Source organism: Pyrus communis, chromosome 8, assembly GCF_041283825.1.
Source record: "Pyrus communis isolate YQ-2024b chromosome 8, ASM4128382v1, whole genome shotgun sequence".
Taxonomy (NCBI): Eukaryota; Viridiplantae; Streptophyta; class Magnoliopsida; order Rosales; family Rosaceae; genus Pyrus; species Pyrus communis.
In genome coordinates, this window is record NC_142572.1 from 11,934,704 (window position 1) to 11,955,389 (window position 20,686).

General features: G+C 37.6%; 1 protein-coding gene and 1 long non-coding RNA gene across 2 annotated transcripts; both read left to right on the forward strand.

Moving 5' to 3' along the window:
• The first annotated feature begins 12,207 nt into the window (after window positions 1-12,207).
• Window positions 12,208-14,225, forward strand: LOC148695103 (uncharacterized). The gene is made up of 3 exons (XR_015965182.1): window positions 12,208-12,383; window positions 13,697-13,751; window positions 13,920-14,225. It is a non-coding gene; the product is annotated as an uncharacterized LOC148695103 (long non-coding RNA).
• A 4,319-nt stretch (window positions 14,226-18,544) lies between these two features.
• Window positions 18,545-19,645, forward strand: LOC137717959 (uncharacterized). Its single transcript, XM_068457479.2, has one exon. The coding sequence runs from the start codon at window positions 18,643-18,645 to the stop codon at window positions 19,321-19,323; it is 681 nt and encodes a 226-aa protein (XP_068313580.2). The 5' UTR covers window positions 18,545-18,642; the 3' UTR covers window positions 19,324-19,645.
• Window positions 19,646-20,686: the final 1,041 nt, after the last annotated feature.

Genomic DNA, 20,686 nt, shown 5'->3' on the forward strand with positions numbered 1-20,686 from the left:
ATGATGACGGATGCAACAACAGCTACGATAGTATCTAGGAACCTCCTCACTCCTAAAGATAGTAGGCTGCTTTCAGGACGGTCCGATGAGTTGGCCGTTCAAGAGTCCCTCGCTCTCAGTGTTCAGTGTGCAGGCTCTGTGTCCAACATGGGCCAACGCCTACTTGCACGCTCCCGTCAGGTTGAATCGTTGATGGCAGAGGTGGAAAGTCTTAAGCAAGAGATCAAACAGCTTAAGTATGAGAATAGAAGTTTGCACGTGCTTGCAAATAACTATTCGACGGGCATGAAGAGGAAGCTTGATGAGTTGCAAGAATCTGAAGGTCGAATTCAAAGTGACCATCAAAGGCTTGCGGCTTATCTCTAGAGGCACCTTTTTCCTGGGTCATCTAGCATTCCACCAAGTATCGAGGCCTCGAATGATCCATCTTCGATGCCTCCCGCTCCAATGCCTCCCGCTCCGATGCCTCGTAGTGGGGCTTCACGTAAACATCCTTTATGAAGGCTCCATCATTCTGCCATTTTTTTTTTTTTTTTGAATCAAACGGCATGGAATTTATCTTTGAATGGAAGGTGATACTTGAAATGATCCGGTAATAGTTTAAATTCAAGATTGGGTGCCTGAATCATCAACAACATGTTAGTATAAAAGAAAATTGAAATTGGAGGAGGTGGCTTACTTATGTGCTCCAATAAGAACTCAAGGATAAACACATCTTCTTTGAACATTTCAGGAACTTTGCCCTTGGACAGATTATGTGTGAGGATTGTTCCTTGTCCTGTGTCATAAAATTCAACTTCTTTGGGGTTGTTTATCTCAAGAACGTCCTCTTTGATGAATTCATGATATTCCTTACTTTTCACCTTTGGAAGGGCTTCCAAGGTGTTTTTTTCACTTTCTTCTTCCTTGGAATTCATGAACCTGCAAGGAATAGGGATATTAGGTGGAATGGGGTTAGAACTAATTAAATTTGGAACAACCTTACTTGAATTAGATGGCGTAAGAGCAATAGGTGCCTCCGGCAAAGGTGTTTCCACCCTTGCCGTGGGTTGGGTGTATTCCTCTTCCTCAAATTGCAATCTTTCATCTTCCTTGTGATTTGATTTTGATGGTTGAGGGTCCGTTCCAACCTCCTTGTCACTTCTCAAGATGATTTCCTTGGCAGTTTCAAATCCTCCTTTCGGATTTGCAATGGTTGAACTAGGGAGTTTGCCTTGGTCTCGAAATTGTCCTACGAACTCCGCTATCTGCCCAATTTGCTTTTCCAAGTGGTCCAACCTTTTGTCTTGATTTTTCCTCTCTTTGTTTTGAGTTTGGACTCCCTGTGTCAAAGTAGTAAGTAATTGAAAAATCTTATCATTATCACTTGAATTACCTACATTGCTTTGGGCAGGTTGTGGTGGCTGCATAGGCATTGAATAGAACTCCTCATATGGCGGCCAATATCCTCCTTGTTGAGCCTCCTTGACTTGATTTTGTGAGCCCTGCACCAAACAAATTAATTCATTAAGCTTTTGATTATAATCTATTGACGAACTTGAGTTTGGTTGGGCATATTGAATATGAGGTTGTGGTGGCTGCATAGGTCTTGAATAGAACTCCTCATATGGCTGCCAATATCCTTCTTGTTGAATATGTTGAGGTTCCCACCACATAGAGTTTGAATGATCACTCCAATCCGAATTGTAAGTATTGGAAAACACGTCGTTCCTTGATTGAAGATCAAATGTACCAACGCTTTGCATTTGGGACCTTTCCATGAGCCGTGACAAAAGAGAAGCATTATCAAGTGCCATGTTGTGCTTCTCTAGTACTTGAATTCAACAAACAAAACACAAATCAAAAACTAAAACTAAAATACATAACAGAAACGAACAATCCAAGGGATTAGCAAATTTGCTAATCCCCGGCAACGGCGCCAAAATTTGATGCGGGAATTATACGCACACAAATTAAAGCCTCTTTTTGTCAAATTGTAGTAAGTATGTAAGTAGGGATCGTTCTTAACCGGGAATTAGGAGGGATTGCAAATCACTTGGAAACTGACTCAAAAACGTAAAATAAAGTTTAAAACACTAAACTAGACTCAAAGAATGCGAAACTAAACGCTTAAAACACTAAAACAAACCAAAAGACTCAAACATCACCCAAAACACTCAAAACTGCCTTAAAAACACTTTATGGGCAGTTTTGAGCACTTTGGTGAATTTGGACGAATTTGTGTAATAAATTGAATCAAAACACTTATAAACACAAACTAAGACACTTTCTAACTAAATTGGACACTAAAGAAAAGGGGGATTAAGGTTTTGACGAAATTAAATTAAATGGACAGATTGTAATTTAAAGGCAGAATGTAAATATGAATATGATGAAAATATGGATGAATGCTAGCTAAGGGGTTCATCTCCACACATGTTATACTTGCATATAAAACGATTTCCAATTGCTTTTCAATAAACCATGAATTCTCAACGCCCCAGATTAACCGTGAAATGCACTAATTAACCCTCAGATTTTCCTAACATTATTGAATTGGATGATTGCATACGACAACCCAAAGCATTCCCCACAAGTTCCCTATATGAACTGCATAATAGAGATACAAGCAAGAATCATTAAGTTCTTTGAAAACCATAAGCATTGACGAAGCACTCGTTACTATGAACTGCATGAAACTTATGCCAAGAATTTACTTAACGCAATTGAGATCATCAACTTTTACTACTTGTGAATATAAGTTTGTAACGATTAGGTGAAACTCACTTATATTCTAGCGTCATATTCATGCATGAAAATTAAGCGTGCACTCTCAATAAACATACATAAATAAGTGTAATTCACATAGATAAGTAAATTGAATTCACAACTTATGAAACGCAATTAGAAGTAATCAAATCATATTGCAAGCATAAACATGTATTTCGAATCCCCCCCTAGCCAAGGGGGGGTTTTAGTTCCTCATACGTACAAAACAAAGAGAATTGAAATTAAACATTGAAATCAAAGGAAAAGAAACACCTAAACATTCCAACAACTCAAACTTGAATTGTATGAACGTTTAGGCCCTCTTCTCTTCCTCTTTGTTGCTGCACAAGGTCTAAGGTGAGTTTTGGGGATTATGGATGATGTAGAATGATAGGTTTTGTGTATGAATGGATGGGGAGTGGTGGAATGGCTGAATGGATTGATGGGGAAGGCACGGCACAAAGTGGATTGTGTGAATGGTGTGTGTATGAATGGATGAATTTCTGAATGAATCAATCCCCTTTGTGGCTGCAATGGATGTTTATTTATAGGTGAAAAAGAGGGAATATGACAGCTAGGAGGTTGGTGGAAAGCTGGAAATGCAAAGGGGAATGCATGTGGCTGCAAGGTGTGAATGATTATGGGTGCATGTGGCTGATTTATGAAGGGAATGCATGTGCAAAACAGCTAGGAAAAGTTGTGGAAAGCTGGAAATGGGATGGGAGTGCACGGCATGGGTAGGAATGGGTGAATGTGCATGTGGCTGATTTATTTGAAGATGCATGTGCAATGACAGCTAGGTTGAATGATTAAAGGGTGCATGTAGGTTGGAAATGCATGTGGATTAGCTGGAATGAAGGGAGTAATGCACGGCAAAGGGTGAATGGGTGATGGGATGCATGGTTTTGGGAGAGAATGGGAGTGCATGTGGCTGCAATGGATTAAAGGATGGGAGTGCATGTGGATTAGGTTGGAAAGGTGTGTGGAATGGCTGGAATGTGTGGTGATGTGCACGGTTTTGGTGTGGAGGAAGAATGATGGCAGATTGTGTGGGTGATATGTGAATGTGACTTTGTGACATAGAATAGGAAATAGGTACTTCCCTTGCACGGCAAGAAAGTGATGTGTGATGTGTGCCACGGCAATGGTTGGAATGTGGTGCAATGATGAATGATTTAAAGAATGGGAAAGCATGTAGCTGCAAGCTAGGGTGAATGATGATGAATGTGAACTCTTTGTTCTTCATTTTCATTTCTTCATCTCTTTATTTATTCCTAGCCTCATTTGGTCTTCAATTTCGTCCATCTACTTGGCTTTAAGCATATGCAATCCATTTAATGCCCCAAACTACTCCAAAATGCACTTTCTTGCTCCTTTAGCCCTTTGGACCTACAAACACACGAAAATAGCTTAAAGGACTAAAATAACTAAAGAAACACAACGTAAATGCACGAGAACAAGACATTTAAGTCGCATGAATATGCTCCTATCAAGCTCTTCACCTTGTGGCACCGAAATAGTGTTGTCTTTAGTCTTCACAAGATGGCAGCTCCTTCTGAACTCTTCACCTTATGGCATCGAGACCAACACACAAACTATGTGTATGATGATATGACAATCATATGCAAATCTGGATTCGATGTCTAGTCAGTTTCACTAGTCAAACACTTGAAAGATGAAACTAATGAGAATCAAAAATAGGTTAGTTCACATAATGGCTTTATAAAACTCTCAAAAACTTTTCCAATCTTAAACCTCAACAACAAATGAACCCTAGAATTGCTTTATAAAGAAGGCTGAGTTTCAGATAAAGAGATGGGATGAAAAGCCACGTGTTATGTGTAAAATCAATCTGGAAAAATCTAGGGCTAAAAATCTATTTTCAAAAAAAAAAAAATGTTAGATGGCCCATGTGAGCTGTCTTAATTTGCATACCTAAACAGCTGGATAACAGAGGAAATTAAGAGCTGAACCACATTCATTATAAAGACACTCATCTCGTTTGAGTACATTTGCCCCTACAGCTTGATAGCGATTTGTCGCACTTATATCCTCACAAATATAGAGTTGAACCCGATGTACAAGATCCTGAACTTTGCAGTGGATTAAGCAACCTTATCTCTAGGTTCTAGAACCCTAGGGCGATAGGTGTTCCTTCCACGTCCCTAGTCACTCAGGTATAGAAGTCAACGCATTCGACACCACCACAACCACATTTATTTCCACTCGCCCGATCAAACTTGGTTGCGAGTTGGCATGCTCGCATTCACCAAAAAAAAAAAAAAAAAAAAAAAAAAAAACGTAGTTAGCTCAATAATTAGTCGGCCCGTGCACCAGTAGAAATATCATTCTACATTGTCCCACATTGGTCACCACCAAAAGGCTCACTCACTTTATAAGGATTTGTCCTTATTAGAAAGTAATTGGAATGACAAGCCTTAGAAAGTAAACTTGGGCTCAACCTTGAGTTTGGATTTTGGGGTGTGATAATTAATTAATAATTAATATATAATTAATTATCCAAAGATGGGCCTTAGGCCTTGGGGCTCATGCTCTAATAATTAAATTCAATAATTAATTTAATTAATTTCAGATTTAATTAATCTTTGTATTTTTTCAAACAGACTAATCTTTTCAAATGAAATTTGAGAGCGTATGAAAAAGTCTGAGAAAAAAATGGAGCAACACACCCTTTGTGTTGAATAGTTGCCTCCCAAAAACATGTCTATTGCAAACAGACATATGATCACTATAAATACATGCATCTGCATATTATTCAACTCACTGAAAATCATCAATCCACACATACAAAGCATACTGAGAGTATTACAAAGAAATTCGCCAGAAATCTAGTTTTCCAGTGCTAGAATCTCGACTTAGATCGTTGAATCATGGTGACGCAGACGTCCATCGAACTACAAGCACAGAGTAGGGACGAAATTTTGTTTCAAGGACATTGCGGTACACAAGCCTCGATCTTCTATTTATCTGCTTAAATATTATTTCATTTTGTTTATACAGTGTAAAATATTTATTCGCATTTATTATTAACATATATAAATTTATCACATGACACACCTCGACCGAAGTTGAGGAATGCTGGTCATCACCCGAAGGTGATCTAACCAAATAAGAATGTGAAGCATGAAAATAAGGGTAAATTTAAACCAAAACTAACATTTATTTAATCTAAGGTAGAGAGTGCGCAGTAGTGGGAAGAACCCATAAAACACACATGTTCAGAGCATAGATGACATAAAAGTGTGCAGTTGAAACTAGTTAAAGTGCTTAATACACAACCGGGAAAAGTCCCTACATTATTTATGGATATGTTAGAACCGTCGCAGATTCCTCGTAATGCCACAGAGAATTTAGCTATCTAAGTCTTGGAGGGGCGAAAAACAGAAGGGTGAATGGGCAAAAACAAAGGTTTATAAAACACATTTGTTTTCTAAACATACTAACCCCTTGCCGTAAAACATGTATAGTTTCCATAAAATCATATTACGTATAAGTATGAAATTAAATGCAAATCAACAGTAGATCCAGAAATACACTAAATCACAATATCTCAACAATAGCAAAATAAAATCAAGTGCTCATCAATCTATGCTAACACACAAGTTCATGCAGAGGGAATCTGACATGGGTGTAATCATAATATACGCTCTAGTACTACAATCACGTGAAGACTGGCGCTAGGCGCATTACATACAAGTCGAAGTTGCCTATTGCAACATGTATGACAGGACCGGCACCTACAATGGATCCAAGGTGAGCATGCGGTGCGATGTGAACAAACATGTGAAGCTTGGCCCTGGCCTGGGCAAGTACTACACTGGTGCAAGCATGCATGATGATGAGCAAGTATAATGTGTGTGTGTGTGTGTGTGTGTGTGTGTGTGTGTGTGTGTATCTCACTAAATAATGCCTTTTTAAATAAAACATGGCATATAAGGTGTAAAATCAATCCAAAAGCATATGTGGAAACTATCAAGTTTAAATATATATATATATATATATATATATATATATATATATATATATAAATACATACATACACACGAAAACAAATGCCCACTTACTGATATGTCGATGGATCGTAGCCTTCTAGCCTTGTTTGTTGTCGTACGTCCTTGAGGTAATTCTCACCTATATGTGAAATAACTAAAACTAATTAATTAAATAGGACATATACTAAAAGGTTAGGAAAATCCCCCATAGTTTGCTCAAACAGAGGGTTTAAATATACGAAAACATTCTACACGACGTCACGGACCCGTACACATCAAGCATATGTCGGCCGGTGGTCAGACGCGCCCTCACACACCACCAGGTCGTGGCCACATGCGCACTCACGCGCCTGACAAAACTGACAGATGACTAAGGAATATTCTGTTAAATGCTAACAGGGTCAGAATATTTTGTTAAAGTTAACGGAATATTCGGTCTTCTTCTCCTATGGACCTCCATCACTGTCTGGTTCACCGGAAACTAGGAAAAGTCGTCGGTTTTTTGGAAAATTTTTCAAACCTTCATATCTTCTTCATTTCTCAACCATTTTTGACAAAAGTTATATGGAAATGAAACTGGGGAAGAGGAGAACAAGATTATACCTCTTAAAAATCCAAAACGGTAGACGCAAATGGATCAAAATAGACTCGATAGCCTTGGACCTAAACTCAACTTCTCAAACTCGTGGGTTTACTCATCAGCTCCACTTCAAAACTAGGCTAATGGCCTCGGGGAGTTGCCTAGATGCTTCCAAAACTCCCAAAATCTTGTAACTCGAACTGAAAAAAGTCGGGGAAAACTCCACCCAAGTTGAAGCTCCAAGGTGCTTCAAGTTGGACACTCAAAACTTGTCCATTTCGTGGTCGGTTCATACGGATGTGCTCGTGGGGATGTGGGGAACACGATGGTGGTGGTTTAAAAGTCGATCTGTGAGGTTTGACGTTGGTGTGTGTGTGTGTTACAAAAGGAAGATAGTCACGGGCAAGGGAGAGAAAAGGAGAAGATGAGAGAGAGAGAAAAAGAAAAAGCTTTTTGATTGGCTGCGAAGAAGAGAGAGTGAGTGATGTCTGATTGGGTGAGAAGAAATGGGAAAGTGATTGATTGGTTGGTGAGGGTGAATAAGCCACGGGACAAATTTTAAAGAAAAAAATGGATAAGATGACACACCCTGACCGAAATCAAAGCGTGCTGGCCGTCACATGAGGGTGACGTAGCCATGTGCACAGTGCGGAGAGTGAGCAAAAACAAAGCTTTTCAAAATCATTTCATTAACAAAAGTTCTAACCCCTCGCCGTAAAACCTGTATAGTTTCCCAGAAAATAGAATATACACATATATCGAAAACATGTTTAGAAATATGCCATGTCGAATGCCTCCACATAAAATGTAAGCAACCCAGGTAATGTCAATCAATGCAAGTAACATGTCAGCCGGAGTCACCTAACGTGGCCTATATGGCTGAATCTAGAGCTCAAATCCCCAACTCACTAACTATACCTGCACACGAGTCGGAACCACCTAAAGTGGTCTGTACGACAGGACTGGGTGTAAATAAATACGCTCAAGTGCTACGATCACGTGAAGACTGGGCGAATAATCGCGGGTCACCTACGAGTCGGAACCACCTATAGTGGTTTATACGACAGGACTGTGCACCTAACTTGGATCCAAGATGAGCGTATGGTGCGGGAGGTGAACATCACGTGAAGGACTGTGCCCTACTCTAGGTGGGAGCACTAACACCGGGGATGCAGGTTATGAGCTCTCTATGCATCTCACATAACCACTAATTCACAATCAGAAACCATAAACTTACCTGGCACTTACCTGTGCGTCCGCAGCACCAATCACAAATATATGCAACTACTAATGCATAATTAAATAGGCAAACGCTAAGCATGACATTTAAAACATATAAACATTCCATTTCATTTTCTGGGAAAAACCACAAGTATATAGGTATACACGGAAAACCAAAAGCCCACTCACTGATATGTGGAAGGGTCGTAACCCCCTTGCCTCGAGTGACTGCGCTCGTCCTTAGGATAGGTCTCACCTATATGCAAAACAACTACAAAAACATCAATTTAAAGCACATAACCAAAACTAGGTAATAACTTCTTATACAATGCTCAAATGGGGTGTGTGAGTACACCAATGTGATCTACTCAACCTCATGAACATCCCCATATTTTTAAAATAATTTTCCGAGGCTCCCACGCGCCCCCACGCGCAGCCACGTGCCAATCACATTGACGGCGTCAGTTAACGCCGTTAGGAATATTCCGTTAAACCCTAACAGATTCCGTTAAAACTAACCTGATGCCGTTAAGAATATTCTATTAACTTAACGGAATATTCCATTGTCTTCTCCAGTGAGTCTGGTCGGCCCCAGCCGTCAGCATCACCGTCTGCAACTCGAATTCTCGCACGGAAACTGAAAAATTTTCAAAACTTCATATCTTCTTCATTTCCCAACCAAATTCCATGAAATTGGTACCAAAATGAAGCTTACAACAAGTAGAACAAAACCTTACCACTTTGGAAACCTAAAACCAATGGAAACTTGCTGGAAAAACCCACGATATTCTGGCCAAACCTGCAACTCACGATCCCGACGTCCAATTTCTTCCAACGAACCACCCCGAGCTTCCTAAAGACCTCGCTAAGCTTCCTATAAGCTTCAAATTCCCAGACAAACAACATTTCATATGTGCATAAACAGTGACCAAATCGGAGATTCCTGGTTCGTCGTGAAATCGAAGGATTCCTTACCTGAAATTGGTATGGTTAAACTCGTATGGTCCTCACGAACTCAAAGGTATTAATTTCCACTTTGATCAATGATGTTTGCAAGGGATTTGGGTCTTGTCCGTACAAAGGAAGAAGAAGAGAGAGAGAGAAAGAGAGAAAGAGTGTGTGTTCGAGACAGAGAATGTACACGGGGGAAGGAGATGAGGATGAGAGTGTGTGATCCAGATGCAGCCAGCCAAACAACAAAACAACCACCCAAAATGACAAATACCCACCAAGGGCAAAATCGTCATTTCACACCTACAGTACGAATAATTTGGGATAGGCTATCACATAGGATTTGTACAATTTCAGATTAAAAAAAATCTGTCCCCTTATCAGAAACATTAGTTTCCTACACTGAAAAATTAATGCACACGTGTACGAATTTACCCGTTGTTAACGCACTTTAATTAAACGTAACTTTTTCATTACAAGTCCGTTTTAGGTCTAACTTGCACTCACACGTCTGTAACAACGAGTACTATTTAATTACGATACGAAAAAAATAATTTAAAGCTGAAAAACTACATCCACATTAGGTTCCACTTTTGCCAAAAAGGCCATAAACGTCAATTTACACACCCGGGAAGAAAATTACATAAAAAATTAAGGACGGGTCATCACATCACAGATTGTTAATAAATCTACAATTTCTTTCTTCTTCCTCAATCAAAATGGCTACTAACAATTTGACAATTGAGTTGAGTATTTATTAATTCAATTAAATTGCAAGATGTAGATGTTATGGACGACAACTATGTTGTGATGGTGATAATGATGTAGCAAATGAAATGGTACAAAATTTTCTTCGCTTGTAGCAATTTCTTAATACGATTGGAATCGACTTGAGAGCCATATGACCCTACGAGTGTGCCAAAGGGCAAAGTGAGAACCAAGGCATACCCATTGACATGTTCAAAAAATGCACAAACAAAATTAGAGTCAATAATTGGCTTAAGGGTGGTGCTATCCACATGTCAAATGGACAAAAATTAGTAAAGGTGTGTGGGAAGTAAAAAAGAGTGTGTAAATAGCACTACTTTTCGCTTAATTGACTACTTGTGGTACAAGTTACGACTAAAGTCAATATATTCTCAATTTAATAGGCATTTGATTAAATCTGTGTATCATAATTACTAAAGACGGACGTTCTAACTGCACTATTTGTGTAACTATATTACAATTATGATACCATTGGTGCAACATTTTTAATCTTTAAGCTAACTGCACAATCTACCACTGTATTTTGGATCCTCAATTTTCAAACATGGACATTCTAACTTATTCGAGCATCTCCCTTAGGAGAGGTCAAACAGCTTATATCATCAATAATTGTAAAACAAAAATAGAATGTTTGTTTAAATTTGACAACTTCCTTAAAGATGCTCTTAAAAAATGTTTAATTATTATGGAACTCTAAGACACAAATAACTAAGAATCAAGGATCAGCCTAGCAAAATTCAAGTCATATAATGATGTTATTCATATTATGAACTATTTGTTCAAATATGACCAATGTTGGTTGCTTAAAAATTAGAACATGATTGCAGCCATCGTGGTCATGAGTGTAACCTTATTGGTTAGAGCAGATGAGTTATTCTTTTTAAGTTTAATTCGAATCCCCATTTTTTAGTTTAATTTCAGATGAAATATTACTTAAACAAAAATACAACATGATTAAAAAATTCATGCTTAAAAACCATCATGGGGTGACCTAGTGGTTGGGGACGGGGGTAGCCTTGGTCAAATTCTAATTTTGCAAAAATGTCAAGGCTCCTTTTCCAAGTAGGTTGATGGATCGCACGCCCAGCCTTGCTTCATACTCCTTGAGTATATCTTTTATCATATTTTGAGTCTTCCTTGCTCTTTCCCAAAGAGGAAGTTCTGCCAAAACAAAAGAAGAAGAGGTTTACTAGAAGGCACTATAAGGACGGAGTTGGATACCGCTTCTCCAGAGCCCTTTTTGATTCACTAAAACCCCCGTCATCAAGAGGAAAGGAAATTATTTTCTTGTATCGTCACAACCTCTTTTTAGCGCTCGGAGAGCTAAGTAGCTGAAGATGCTAGAATGGAGAAGCTGGTATGACTGCTTAAGCAACAGATTTCATGATTAAGCAAGCCAACTAATTGAGGTTGAATTCCAAGCTCGTATTTCACACGGCATGTCCTAGGTTCGAATTATGCTATTAGTGAATCGTACGATAATGGCCAGGAAGAGGCCAAAATGTCTTTGTGAATCTTTCTAACCCTTGAAAAAAAGGACTTCCGTAGCGAAATTACTAGCTAATCCTATTTTGAAAAAAAAAAACAAAAAAAGTCATGCTTAAAAGAAAAAGGCTGCTTTCTCTTTAGGGGTGGGCATAAAAACCCCCAAATCGTAAAACCGCATCGAATCGTATGAAAAAAAAAACCTTGTTGACTAGAAAAGTTAACTTTGAGTCAAAAACCGAACTGGTCCTTTTAAACCGGTTCCGGTTTTGAAGGACCAAGAACCGGCTAGAACCGAACCAAACGGTTTTATTAATAATAAATAAATAAATTATATATACACACATGTCATGGTATGATAGGTTGAAAAATTGGTTTCAACAAATTCCAAAGCATTGGATCCCATCCCAATTAGGGTTCACTCTCACTCACCTCACCCTCACCTCATCTCACCTCACTCACACGCACGGCCTCACTCAAACCCCATTCCTGATTCCTAATTCCCCCATTTCACATAGCCAACCGGCGACCACCCACTCACGACCTCTCATCCAAAATATCAGTGATTCAGCCCACAACCTCAACTGCAATGGCCCTCATCACTTCGTCCTCCATCGGTACGTCCTCACTCCTTGGTATTTTTTCTATCTATTCTCATATTTGAGATTAGGAATATGGTTGAGTTCCACTAGTTGTCTATTCTCTTTTAACTGCACCATATATGTCCATTTGCAAAACAGGGTTCCTTGCTAGTGTCTAATTTATGTCCATTTAGATTTTGTTTCTTCAAACAATAGCTCTGCTACAAATGCTCTCATAGGTTCTTTGCTTCTCTTAAATGATCTATTGGCATTCATTATACGGAGTAGATTTAGTTGTCCATCTTTTTATACTTGAAAAAAAAATTGAGAAAAATAGAAAAAAATAAGGAAAAGCGGTCAACTACTACCAGATAATTAACCAGTTCACAATTCTCTTGAAAATGTTTTTAACTTTTAGAGCACCAAGAGGGTGATTTACTCTTCCTGTCGTAGAGTATTGAGTAGCAATTGGATTTAAAATTAAAATTGGATGCAGGATGGGGCAAGGATGTGATCTTGTGATGAATTTTGACCCCCTCCCCCTCATCTCTCTTCCCTTGCCCCCCATATTTTATAGTTTTACTTAGTGTTAAGTGTTTATACTATCAGATTCGATAAATGATATTTTCGCATTTAGTCACTTTCTAATTCTTAGGTTTCAATCTAATCATTATGTCCACCCAGAGGCATATCACCCACTTGTATCCTCTACACTAAACATAAAAAATCTCAACACCTTTGGATTCACTCGCATGGTTTACTTAATGGACCACTAGACTGAGGTACCAAAGCTGTCAAAATCTTGTTTTTTTATTTTTTATTTTAATTCTCCTTGTTTTGTTACCATACACTTCAATATGATTCCAGAACTAATTCATTTGTTCTTATATATTTGAAGATGTATTAAAATTACAATCTAGTGGAACTGTTTGAAAATGATAACCATGATGAAGGAGTTAAAATAAAAGGAAAACTAACGAAAAGTTCAAAAAAACTTCTCTTTTAATGAAAAGCCTTTTTTAAAGGTATAGTGAATAGTACCAGGAAAAAGTATAAATGTGGTTTTTCGTTAAAAGTGAACCGTACTGAGTGTGTTTTGTTAAAACTCTCTAAAATAAATGGATGTTACAAGACAGTGTATTTGTTCTTTTTCATTATAGTTTTGGTGGTTCTTCTCTTCTATGTTGCAAAAAGGGTATATCTCACCGTACATGCTTAAAATACTTGGTGAAATTGCAAGGATGTGCATTTCTGGGTCATCTGTGCATATGCATTTTGCATATATACATATACATCTTATGTATACTATTCTAAAGCTGATTGCTTTTTTTTGCTCTGTCAAATTTTAGCGGCTCCAAAGGTAATAGATTTGAAGATAGTTGGTGTCTAAGGGAGAACAATAAGGTTACTGAAATCTTCCTGTTTAGAGTAATTATTCCTCAATTGCTTTGCTGAGATATTGTCTTCTTTGCCTCCTCTTGCCTCCTCTTGGAATCTGAGTGTAGTTAATTGATGAGATCTCATTCTAATCACTCGATGTGTCTTTTTTGGCCTGTACATTGAATGATGCAGGGGTAGAAAAATAAACCTGAGCCGAAAAATTTGTGGCTGGAGCCATTAGTTCCTTCTGTTTCTTGGAAACCTTGTGCCGACCAATGGGTTAGATTATCAGGTGCAACGGATGGAGAGAACTGAAGGTATGTAGTTGTCTGTTCTTATTCCAATAGATGGATGGAGAGAACTGAAGGTATATGTGTTTTATGCAAACATAATATGTGTTGTTGAATTGGGGCCACTGACCAAAGACATTTGTCTTAAAAAGGATATATGTTGTATGCAACTTTATAGAATCAGTTTTAGAAGATGTATTTGAATGCATGATATTTGGTGTTCAAATAATTTAGTATTCGGAATCGTAAACCGACTAGAACCGAATCGGAACCGGTGTAGACAATATTGTATGATTCTAGTAATAAATTTAAACGAAACCGCACCAAACCGAACCATTGATATTTTAAGGTTCTGATTTAATAATAGAATCGCACCGAATCACACCGTGCCCATCCCTATTTCTCTTTGTTCTAGAACCCAAGCACACAACCCAATTAAGAATCATCTTCGTCGACTTTGTAGCTTACAGCTTGCCTATGCTCCTAGGCAATGATTAAAAATAAACTTTGCTTTAATCATTTTTTGTCATCGACAGCTGTCACATTTCAATAAGAAATATATTCTATAATATTTTAATATGTCATTATGATGGCCTGAATATTATTTATTTAGTCTGTAATAAGCTACACAACGTTATCTATGAAGTGCACTACGTGACAATATAAAGATACATGTACCAAGTTAATTAGTCTATGCACAAAATCTATTTTAAAATTATTTTTTCCACCTCACTTGATCAACATTTTACAAATGCCAACTGATCTATTTAGTATTAGTGCAATATGGTCCTTTGGAAGGAGGTAGAATTGTAGATAACCTTTTCTAAGATTTCAAATGGATATAATAAACTCCATTTTTCATACCAAATAATAATCAAAATAGTTAATTCTGCAGCAAAAGATAAAATTATAGTCAATTTCTTGATCTTTCTCACATTTAATCAAAGTTTTTTTTTTTCTTTTAACAAATGATATCATCTACACTAAACGGGAGGGGGGCTTAGCCTCATAATAGGCTAGCAATAATGTGGTTCAAACTCACATTTAGCAAGAATCGAAGACCTCTCACTCACAAGTGAAGAGAAATACTACTAAACCGTAATATTAAATGGCTTCTTTAATCAAAATATTAAGCTTTGACGCTTTTCTTTCAATACATATGTTTTTTTTTCATGTAAGTGGTATTTCATTTAAATAGTTAAACTAATCTAAATTATTTTGAACGCGAATGTATAGAAGCATTAATTCGCTCAAGCCACTACGCTTGGGCCTGCGTAATCATACATGGGGTGAGGGAATTACAAGTCTCAAAGGATTGAGGTTAAGTTAGTAAGAGATGCATCACAAAAGATTGATGTGGGGAGAAGAAATCTCCTAATATGAACATTACAAAGACATGTGAAATGTATTTGTAAATCTTACTCGCGTGACCTCAATCCCTTAAAATTTAGAAATCCTCATCCAAACATAGTATAAATTGTAAATTGGGCATTGAAGATCAACTCCACATGTAATCGCCAAACTTGTGAGTGGGTTAAAAATAGTTAGAAGAAAATTTTGAGATATCATATGAATTTATACAATTTTTTCAATTTGTCATATGGACTAAAATTTTAAGCGATTTGTCATATCAACTTTCCAAATTCATTAATTTATCATCTCACCAAAACTCCGTTAAGTTTTCCATCCAAAATAAGTCATGACTTATGTTTAGGGTTATTTTGGACATTTCAACACCTCATTACTCCATTAATCTCATGGTTAATTTGTCATATAATCCTAACTCCGTTAAGTTTTCCTTGAAAACTGTAGAATTTGAAGGAAATCTATTGAAAATGTAGTGAACTTTAAGCAATATTTTCTCATTACTTAGTACCTTTGATTTTGAACATGACCACGTAGCAATGAAGTGAAAGAGATGGGCATGATTGTCCAAGTTTTTGTTATGGACATAATTGACCATGTTGAATTTTCAAAGCTTGCAATTATCCACAACTTCATGTTAGTAAGTCTAATGTTCTTTTTAGTAGTCAAGATAAGCTTTTCAATGAACACAACATGTATTTTCACCAGCCAAAGTTTAAGGATTTGAACTAAGGAGAAGCAACGAACTTGTGAAATGGAGGCCAAGTATACGAAAATATCTTGAACACAAGTCATGTGCCATGTGCAAGGCACGCAACTTATTTTGTATGAAAAACTTAATGGTGTTAGGGTGAGATAATAAATTAATAATTTTAAAAAGTTAATATGATCAATTGTTTAAAATTTTAATTCATATAACAATTTAAAAAAATGTGAATAAGTTCATATGACATTTCAAGTAATTTTCCGAATAGTTAGCTGAAAAACGAGGTCCCCAAGGCTTAGCTAGGGTTTTGGATATGAGCGAGGCAGTGAACTCAAAATCATCAACATCATCACCAAACCTTATCACCTTAGAGTGCTACCTTTCCTTGTTATTCAACTGCTAATGCCTATTCCGTATGTTTTGTGATCAATGATTTTAATTGACAATTGTGCAAAGCAATGTTTTACCTTATCACCTTTGAGAGTTAACCTCTTTTTTTTTTTTTTTTTTTTTTTTGAATTTAGCTTTTATAATTTTAAATTAAAAAGTGGATTTTTATTTTCTATGCACGTGGCATTCTATCATTAGCATGTGGCCCTACATGAATCCCATATCAACAATTTAACAAAAACTTTAACGAAGTTGGATGAAAGAACAAAACTAATATTTGGGTCAATACATAGAGCGTGATAGTTATGAGTTGAAACATAAATGATTAAAATGAATTAAGATGAGTTAGAATCAATTTCTTGAAGATGTTTATCAAGGTGTTTTAGAATCGGAGTATTGATTTCATATAAGCTGCTACTAACCCACATGAATCGTAATGAAAAAAAAATTAATTCCTATTATTTTATGTGTTAAAGGGCGCACAACCAGTTGGTTTTAGAGTTTGTAGAAGTTTTATACATATTTTATTTTGTTTTAATTCTTTTACCTATATATCCACCGATGTCATTGATATATCTATGAATATGAACTACAAGTATATCTACCGATATCGATATTTTAATTCATATTTTTCCCATAATATGCCACTTTAAGTAAAAAGGCATAAAAATATGTACACCCAATTGCATCTAAATTCTCTCCAACCTACGTTTTGGTTCACCCAAACATATATAGGATTCATAACTTTATTTTTTTTATATTTCTTTCTCGATTCTTTGAGTGATTCTGAAGATTTGCATTTTTGCTAGACAAAGATACGAACAACAAAATAATGGATGAAGATTTTCACTATTTTGAGCAACCAAGTGCCCACTCACCTAATAAAATGAATTTCAACCTAAAAGGACCAACTCCCATCATTATTATCCCGAACCACCCTGCCCCATTTGTAGTTACCATTTTTTTCGGGAGGGATTTAGTTGTTCCGAAAACACGATTTGATTCTTATTTTAATTGTCTATTTACTTGTATTATGACATTTACATTATATTTGGATGAATGAAATAAATTTGAAATTTTGATAAAAGTCCAAAAGTTTTAAATTGACATGCACCAATTCCCTTACTATTTTTTTAACAAACGATGTTATCTACACTAAGAGGAAGGGATAGGCTTAACTTTACAATGAGCTAGTAATAATGTGATTCAAATTCACCTTTGGTGAGAATCGAACATAAGATATTTCACTTACAAATGAAGAGGAATTTAAAATTTAAAATTTTCGAGTGGAAAAAAACTTGGAATTTGGAAGCTCCAATTCTCAAGTTTAAATTCTAAATATTATGACACTTACATTAAGTTTGATGATATTCTTCTTTACTTGAAAGTGAGAGGTTTTAAGTTCGAATATTATAGATGGCGAATTTGATACTCAATTAGGTTGCTCATATATGACTTAGCTGAACTTTCCTTTCTCTTACTGTAAAAACATATCGATGTACTAAAAAAAAAAAAAAAAAAAAGTAAAAAAACAATAATCCTAGGGACCTAGGAGAATAAAGACCAAAAGTCTGGGGTCAGTTAAGGTATTACACGCACAACGAACCAATGGCAAGCCGTAATAAAATGATGATTACTGGGCTTCCCGTACTTTCAAACTTGAGCGTTTTTCCAAAGAATTTATAGGTGGCAGGCTCTGCAGCGGCTCCAGTAAATGCCGTTGGACAAGCAGCTCCAACTTCGTTCTCATCGGCCAGTCCCCATCACTCCAGCCGTTGGATAAGATTCCCAACGTCAGAAAAACCAGGGATTTTTCGTATGATCGTCACACGGGATGATACATCATGTATCGCTATATAAATAATATGATATATGTATTGAAAAGTTAATAACTTAAAAAAAAAAATTTCATCACTTACATAAAAACATTTGGTGTACTCCGTCACAACTATAAATTTATCAAAAAAGCACCGATCCCGCAAACTCTGATTCCCAATAATACCCCCAGATATCCTCTCAATTACCACCCGCCCATCCCTGAACCTATAAAACCGGCCCTTGAGACTCGACGGGTTTGCCAAATCCAACGCCCTAGGGGCCCTTAAGGGAAAAAAAGCCCTCTCTCTCTTCTCTCATCACTTACTTTCTCTCTCCGCACTCTCCGATGGCGACCGCATCTTCCTCATCGAGGGCGAGAATCCGGGCCAACAAAAGCGGCCCTGTGCCCCGGTCGCTTTCGCCTTCCGAAAGGTTCTACACCGCTTCTAATGGCGGGATCTCATCGTCGGCGTCAGGTTTCGCTTCTTCGACGAGCTCAAGCTTCTCGTCGCCGGCGTCAGCTTTCTTCCACCACCACCAGGACAACCACTACTACAATCAGCAGATCAACCACCACCACCATCACAGATCCGCTTCTCCGACGCGTGTCAACCTATATACCTCCTCCTCTCCGTCTCCGTCCGTCCGGTTCTCCATCGACCACCGTTCGATCTCTCCCAACCACCATTCGAATCGATCCATCGCCGTCTCCAAGAAAACTGGACCGATTTCGATGCCGAAGAAGACCTGTATGTGCTCGCCGACGTCGCATCCGGGATCATTTCGCTGCAGCCTCCACAAGAACCAGGGAGGGAGTCAAAACACCGGATCTTTCCCGTCGAACAGGTTGAATATGCGCAGGTCTGCTATGACGAACTCGCTGGTACGAATCAGTGGAGTCGAAGGCGAGTGGGTGAAGCGAGCCTTGACCGCCCTGATTCGCCCTTGTGCGCACCAGCAGAGGCGGAGAGCCGGGTTCCAGCCACGGCCCAGCAGACTCTCTGCTATGTCCACCGCCCACTACTAGCGGTGGCGGGTTACGATTCACGACGAATTTTGGTTTACAGAGTGATAGAACGGACACAGGTTGGTTGGTTATTTTCCGGTCATTTCTCTCTTTTTCCGATCTTTGAACCCGGCTAGTCGAACTCGGAGCCGCACATCGCAGCCGCTTTTGATCCTATCCGACCAGATCCGATGGCACAGCTGAGTCGATTCAACCAACTTGGACGAGTTATGAAGCGGAGGCGCCGAGTCAAGCCGGCGAGTTTTACACTTAGAACTCCATATTTGTACAGTTGAATGATAATCATGTGCTATGGATAATTGGAAGGACAGTTGTCGGACAATCTAATCTAATCTAATCCCCAATTAAGCCCCCAATTAAAATGTGATTAAGGACCCATTAATTAGCAGCTCAATTCATTAGTGGCACAGCAGTTGAGTTCAATCCCTTTGTGTTTGCAGCATTTGGGGTGTTCCGTTATGTGTGCCGTCTCCGTCTGTCACTGTTCCGTGCGTTCCGTTCAGTGCGTGTTCGTCGTTGTTGGCGTTGTCCGTTACGTGCGTTCAGTTCGTTCGGTCCGTCGTATTGGTTTACCAGGTCGCGTTTGGTTTCGTTCAAGGTATATTCTTTTGAATTATTTGATTATTTATTGGTTAATTTATTTTTCTGACTTTGTTCCTGGTTGGTTTTACTGCAGGTGTGAAGGTAGCGACTAAGAATCTTGTGGAATTTTTGTGTTTTATTAAGAAAAAAAAAAAAAAGGAGATAACGGTTGACAAGTTACTGTTTTCTACTTCTTTCGGATCTGGAGAGAGGTTATAGAAATTTCACTTATCAGTCGTTATAGCCAAGAAGATTCATCAGGTCGGAACATCGTATATTTTTGTAGAATTTTGAAAATTTGAAAAGATGACGTTTGGAACTGAATTTTGGAGTTTCGTGCCTCCCCTTCGGCCAAGTGAACCTTCAACAAGACTCTTGACTTGGAACCGATGTATTTTATGACTAAATTTGAAAAAAAAAAAAAAAAAATTCTCCTTTCAATTAAAATAAAAGATTAAAAAATTGAAGTAAAACAAGAAATTTATTGTATTAAGGAATGAAAAATTAAAGGTCTTCTATATAAAAAAATTAATTGGATTAAGGAATTAAAATTAAAGGTTAATGTTTAAAAGTTTTTGAAGGAGGAATGAAATTGAAGGTTAATGTTTAAAAGTTTTTGTAAAAAAAGAAATTAATTCTTTCTCAAGAAACAAAAAAATGAAATTAATTGGAATGAGGATGAAAATAGAAGGTTAATGTTTAAGGTTTATCTATATAAAAAAGAAATTAATTGGATTAAGGTATGGAAATTTACACTCGAAATATAATATTCATTTATTGT